Raw genomic sequence first — 6,427 nt, 5'->3', positions numbered from 1 at the left:
GGGTCTTGAATTACTTCTTCTGATGCGGGAAAAGGAAAGAGAATTGGATGCAGTCAGACTGTCTACACAGGTCCCACCAATACTAAGTCAATAGCAAACATAGATAAGACAATTAGTTACAAAAATAATAAATATTTATTTAAAACAATTCATTGGGGGAAAAATTAGAAAAATGAATCATTACAAAAATAAATAGAACTCAATCAACAGCCGCTTGAACCAAAGCGCTGAGCTTATCGTCAATGAGAGGAGGCCAGCAGATGATCCTGCAGGTAGGTGAGGGACTCATGGACGTGTGGAGGCAGGTCTTGGCCCAGGTCAGCCTGGGCTCTGGACAGGATGGCCTCTATAGCCTCCTGGACCGCCAACCGCGACAAAGAATCATTCACTGTCTGGATTGGAGCGCGACCGTAGCCCCCTCGCTCGGTGACCGCAGAGCGCAGGTGACCTGGAGGTTTCAAGGGGTCAAAGTGCAGATGGGTTAGGACATGATTTCCCAAACTAGGGGTTGTCTGATTTGAAAATAGGGTTGCGAGAGAAAAATCGTGCTTGGTTTATAGAACCAGGGTAACGTCTAACCTCCGGTAGCCACTAGATGTGGTTGTAATAAACAGAGCGGTTTCTATTTTCTTCCTACAAAATGTGGCTCTATCTTTGAATGGTTTAAGTTACAAAATATTATGACCCTATCACTGAAAGATAAGACTCTCAGGAAAAATGTGTCTTCCATTTCCCTCTGCAATGCCCACAAGTCTCATTAGAACAGAGTGGACAAGATTAGGCACAAAATCAAACTGGGGGGAAAAAACATAAATGATGTTATTTTCTACACAGAAGATCATACACAATGATTGCCTGGTGATCTTCTGAACTTCCCAATACCTTTCAGATACATTTCATTTACGTCAAACCATACTTCCTTCAGACTGAAATACTGTCAAAAGTACTTTGACTGATTTGTAATAGACTGTCATAGACCCAATAAAAAAAAGAACATGGTAGGGTTGCAAATTCTTTAAATATCAAAATGTGGTCGTGGTCCAAAAAAGTTTGGGAACCCCTGGGTTAGGAGGACAAAACTAAGGGGAAAGCCTAGAGGCTGTGACCAATTTAAAAGTTAAATAAACTGTTCAGGAATGCTCATTTTGATGGGTGAATCGTTTAGTGGCCCACCTTTCATCACTTCCTCATAGCTCAGCAACAACATCCATAGTAGTTGGACCAACTCCTCCCACTTCTTCCAGCTCTCAGCTCCATCCTGAAGAACAATAGAGACGGACTGAGCCTACGCTACATACCTTTATGACTTCTCCTAATATTTTAGTAAAAAATTTGGTCCGTGTACTGTTTTTTGAGATGCCATAGAAATGAACATGACTTCATCTATTCAAAATCTAGTGCTAGTACTCACCTTAGAGTCAGGTGGGAGGGTGGCGTTGTGCAGTACTAGTACTCACCGTAGGGTCAGGTGGGAGGGTGGCGTTGTGTAGGAAGTGTAGCAGCAGACTCAGAGACATGGGCAGAGGGGTCTTCTGTGGACTTGCATGGTGCAGCAGGTGCTCTATCAGCTTACACCTCAGTAGTCTGCTCTCCAGGGTCTCCAGCATCAGCATCCTAGGCAAGAGAGGAGAGGTGAAGCGTTGATGCTGTCTGTCTCTATACAGCAAGCATAGTCCTCCTGACACGTCCATTCATCTCAACATCCCCTCCATCCTCAAACCCTGACCTGTGTCGTCTCAGACAGACAGTGCTGATGAGCGTGTGGAAGAGTTCCCCAGAGAGTTTGCTGGAGTTGAGAGCCGGGGAGCGATCCACCTCCAAGGCAAAGGACAGCATCTTCTGGAGGAGGAACACCATTCTGACACACACAAGGCACAGGACACACACACACACACATTGGCTGTGTGTACTCTGTTTCTATTCTGAATCCTTCAAACTGATCTGATATGAAGGGTGGGGTGCTATATTTCTAATCTCAAAACAATGAGTCAAGGAGTGTGGAATGTTGCATGCAGATGTCATTTTTAACTCACTTTAGATGTTCATCTTTTTCCTTCTGTGTTTTCACCTCAATGTCAGTAGACATGTTGTCTTTGTCCCCTGTTGATTTCACAATAGCAGCAAAGAGCCAATTGATAACATCTCTGATGGGAGGGAGAAGATGTAGAAAATAATTAAACACCATTGTCATACAAACCTCAACAAAATGCACATCCGTCTCTTTACTCAGGAACTGATCGAGACAAATATACATCTATTTTTTTATTTTATTCTCCTGGACACACAATGCTCACCTGACCTGGGTGAACCGTACATCACATGACAGGGTTGCCTTGGCGATGGAATGGTGGAGATCACGGAAGGAGAGTTTGACCCGGAAGTCATCCTCCATGGTCTGGACGACGTACTGCAGCAGCATACGCACCACCTCACAGCAGAGCCTCCTGCCACGGCTCTAAGGAGGAGGATAATGGACGGGAAGGCCAGATCAACTATTCTAGTGAAAGCATAATACCCCTGTAAACCTGATGCTTGTGTAAACATTGCTTCCCTCATTACTCTCATAAAAACTGTGTGTATAATCATAATCAATTGTTAAGGTGCTGAGAGAGGCCTGTCACTGTCCTTACCTGTTCAGCAGCCATGACTGACGTCAACAGCTCCCAGTCCCATGGGATAGTGGTCTGATCGGTGTGATTGTGCCTCTGGGTCCTCATGAGGAGAGTGTAGGCCTCCAGACAGAGAAAGTCGGGACACTGGGGGTCCAGCAGGATGCCTCTGAGGAGGTGGGTGGTGATGTCAATGGGGGGGAAGAAGCGGGGCTGCAGCAGGTCAGACAGCAGCTGCAGGGTGCCCTCTGGGTAGTTCTCCTCCATGGTGCTGTACACCAGGCTCAGGCTCTGTCTGCACAGAGGCTCTGGGTCACCAAAACCATCGTCCTCCTCTTCCTCATCCTCCTGGAGAGGGAGAGAGAGAGAGACAGAAGAGAGTGAGAGAAACCACAGGAAAATGTGGGGAAAATGTCTCTCCTACTTACCAGGTGCTGAACAGGTCCAGCCATCAGCTGCCTCAGTTTCCTGAGCTGGATTGGACACACATAGCGCCTGTCCTCTCTGCTGACCTCCATGTCATTCTCACCACCAACCCTCTCTCCACCCATCTCCTCTCCTTCATTGCCATCCCTCCATGCAGTAGTCATCAAGCCCTCAGCCCCCAAACCAGGCTGGCTGGCCTCAGGAGATCTGGGCCCTGCCTCCACATCCATGTCCTCAGACCGCAGCGACATGGGAGGGTCACTAGGGATACTACTACACATGTACAGGGGGCTATCCATAACCAGGTCCGCCTCAGTCTCATCCACAGGCCAGTCTGGGGACTCCCCAGCTAGGATGACTGTGGACGTAGGGCTGGGGGTCCGGTTGGGCTGGCTCTCATTATTGCTATGAGTTCCTCCCATGCAGGAGCCAGGGGAGTTGGAGCTGGTGGTTAGCTGGGAATTCTGGGGAGCCTGCTGGTCTGGTTCTATGGAAGGAGAGCAGGGACTGGAGTTGGTGCGGTTTGAGGCCTGAAGTTGATTTATTTCCTCCAACAGCACTGATCCTGTGCCATTGGTAGGACAGCTATAGGGGTAGACAGGATCCTGTTTAAGACTGTGTGTACTGCTGGGGTAGTTATCTGGGTCACTCTGGTTGAGACACACTGTCTGATCATCAGGTAGAGATGGAGAGACAGAGTTCTCAAAGGGGATGCGTGTAGGGGAATAACAGGAGTTGTTGTGCCGACTTTCATGTACACCCCAATCCTCTGAGAACTTGAAAGGGTCTGGGTCTAAATCATTAGGGACGTAATAGGGGCTGTCTAGGCTTTGGGGGGAGAGGGAGAGAGTAGCACAGAGTAATGATTGTGGAGACCCTGGTTCTTCCCTTTCCTCTGTCAAAAGAGGTCTGTCCGTTGTAAACATAGACTCTATTTCTTGCTCTTCCAATGCATGCTTTTCTACTTTTCCAGTGCAGCTTATCTGAGCTTCATTTGGAATGGTTATTGAGGTTTGGGTCTTGGCCTTGAGGCATTCTGGCTCTTCTTTCCCTTCACACAGTGGTTGAGAAGTTATACCCAAGCACTGTTGTGACTCCCAAGTTATCTGGTAAGAGGAAGACCCTGAGGCTTTTGCCTTCTCTGCTGGCGGTTCAGATTTAGGCACACTTGGTGATTTGGCAGGACATTTTGGAATGTCTACGTCTGAGCATTTCACAGCGTTCTTGACATCTGGTGGTCCAGTTGAGGAGGAATCCCTGAGACAACTCTGATTGGACTCAAGGATGTCACTTTCTTCCGCTTTTAAAACAGCTTTGTTCTCCAACTCTTGTTCAGTTGGGGAGCGGGACAGAGAATCTTGACTTTTGGTGTGTGGTCCTTTGTATTTTGAAAGTCCCTCAGTCTTTTTCTCTCCCTGAGGTAGTGGACTCACCGGCCCTGGATCTGAGTGATCCGAGAGGTTGTTGTCACTCAAGTCCACCACTTCTACAGGCCCACCTGGGTCCCTCCTCCTGCGCCTCCTTGGTGGTGGCAGTGCCCACCTCCGACCAGTAATGTCAATCACAAACTGAAAGAGATATGTGAACCACAGAACTAGAATGAGATTATATTTACTATGAGGTAAACATCAACATAAATTAAATATACTTTAAGTGTTTGCATTGACTGATCTCAGGTTGCTGAATATGTATGCCATCGACTGCAGACGCCATTATTTAATATTCTCAATATCATAAACAACAACAAAAAACATTAACCCTGGCCTGACCAGGTGTGTTTCTGGAGTCACGTCGTTACGTTATAACGACTAACTAGCTAACTTTAGCTAGCTAGCTGGACAACGATTTGGTCTACTCTCAAACTATTACCAGATAAACTTGGTCAAGTGGCTACACCACATTGAATATCTTCAACAACAATGTAACGTTAGCTATAATTTTTTTTTTTTTATTATAAGAAAAGTTAGGTTGTGTCAAGAAGTTCAGTATCTCTCAAACTGCAGCTGAGGAATTGGTGAGTGAAGTGGATCAACCAATGACTGTATACAGTATCGCCAGTTTGTGGCACGCGCCACGCCCTCAACTGGTTTTGCATTACATTAACGTACAGCTAATTAGCTAGCTGCCAATCACAGCACTGATCCTGTGCCATTGGTAGGACAGCTATAGGGGTAGACTTTTTTTTGAACTACTACATAATTTGGGCCTGCAAAGTACCTACTCTTGTATTTTCACACATGCCATACCTCTTCTGTTGTTGTACCGGGTAGCCCTTACAACTTCACGGGGAACACTTACCGGTGTGTAGGCAGCCAGATTGACCCATCCTCCTCTGATAAATGGTATTGCTTCGGCCTTGTTCTCGGTGTCACTGTAAACACCAACAACTTCAACATCCGAGTCCTCTCCGCTCCCCGAGCTGAGCGAAATTATATCATCCATCTCTAACTGTGAACTTCTCAAATTAGCTAGCCATTTAGCTAGCACCTAGCTAGCTAGTTAGCCAGCGGGAAGCACTCATGAGTCTGATGGTACGATAGCTATCTAACGTAACTAAAATACAGCGAGCAAATGATATCCATTTTATGAAATCGATGCCGTAAATAAAGAGATGATCCAAAAAGAGTCACAATATTTATCAATTAGCCACAGAACAAAGCAAATCCGTAAACTTTTTCGTTTTTGCGGTCACGCGATACTTTAGCTAACGTTACATGGACTTCTTCCGTTTGTGACACCTGCCGCCGCTGCGCTGTGTACGTTACTTATTAAAATTATTTTGATAATATCAGTTTCTAAATAATAGAATGTCACGCCTACTCAAGTTTCTTTACCTTAACTAGCCAATTCAAATGACAAAGTGTAACGGTGATTGAAATCGCATCTAGCGAGCTACATTTTCCATTTCCTTGTTTTGAGCTGGATCATACTGGAGGAAGCTCTACCGCAGTTTAACTGGCCTTACACCTACCAGTAGAGGGAGATGCAGGTCATGAATTTGTATTTTTATTGTATTTTTATTTAACTTGGGATGGTCATGAACTAGTAAAGTAGAAGGAGCGCAAAGAGGAGACCTTACATATTCTGTGCCCGGCCACAAGACTGCATTTTTCTGTAATGCATGTTTGTGTGGGGAAATTCCTTGCAATACTATGTTTAAAAAATATATATAATGCACCACAAATTATGTTACGTAAAGGCCAGTTATGTAAATGTGTGTGTGTGTGTATGAGACAGCTGTGCCGTTACTGTGACTCCAGGGTTATGGAGACTACAAGAGAGGTATTCCACTGAAAACAAAACATTGTGACATGTGACGCACTGCCCTCTCCTCCCTGGGATTTACTTCTGACACTTGACGGCCCCTGACAAACATTATAAAAGAGCCCAAT

The 6,427-nt window shown here is 45.7% G+C and overlaps 1 protein-coding gene across 1 annotated transcript; it reads right to left on the bottom strand.

Moving 5' to 3' along the window:
- Positions 1–116: 116 nt before the first annotated feature.
- On the bottom strand, positions 117–5,989 carry simc1 (SUMO interacting motifs containing 1). The gene is made up of 9 exons (XM_014212483.1): positions 5,334–5,989; positions 3,038–4,603; positions 2,631–2,957; positions 2,295–2,455; positions 2,034–2,144; positions 1,727–1,858; positions 1,458–1,614; positions 1,174–1,258; positions 117–448 (listed from the first exon to the last, which is right to left on the bottom strand). The coding sequence occupies exons 1-9, from the start codon at positions 5,475–5,477 to the stop codon at positions 240–242; spliced, it is 2,892 nt and encodes a 963-aa protein (XP_014067958.1). The 5' UTR covers positions 5,478–5,989; the 3' UTR covers positions 117–239.
- Between the last annotated feature and the right edge of the window lie 438 nt (positions 5,990–6,427).

Source organism: Salmo salar, chromosome ssa09, assembly GCF_905237065.1.
Source record: "Salmo salar chromosome ssa09, Ssal_v3.1, whole genome shotgun sequence".
In the NCBI taxonomy this organism is placed as follows: Eukaryota; Metazoa; Chordata; class Actinopteri; order Salmoniformes; family Salmonidae; genus Salmo; species Salmo salar.
Note: the sequence above shows the minus strand (reverse complement) of the source record. Positions and strands in the feature narration are given on the sequence as shown.

What these genes read in the sequence shown, in the direction of transcription:
- simc1 (XM_014212483.1), bottom strand. Translation starts at nt 5,477, where the DNA reads ATGGATGATATAATTTCGCTCAGCTCGGGGAGCGGAGAGGACTCGGAT. An exon ending in CTGGACCTGTTCAGCACCTG is followed by an intron (nt 2,958 to 3,037) that starts GTAAGTAGGAGA and finishes CTCCCTCTCCAG; the next exon opens with GAGGATGAGGAAGAGGAGGA. An exon ending in GTACGGTTCACCCAGGTCAG is followed by an intron (nt 2,145 to 2,294) that starts GTGAGCATTGTG and finishes CCCTCCCATCAG; the next exon opens with AGATGTTATCAATTGGCTCT.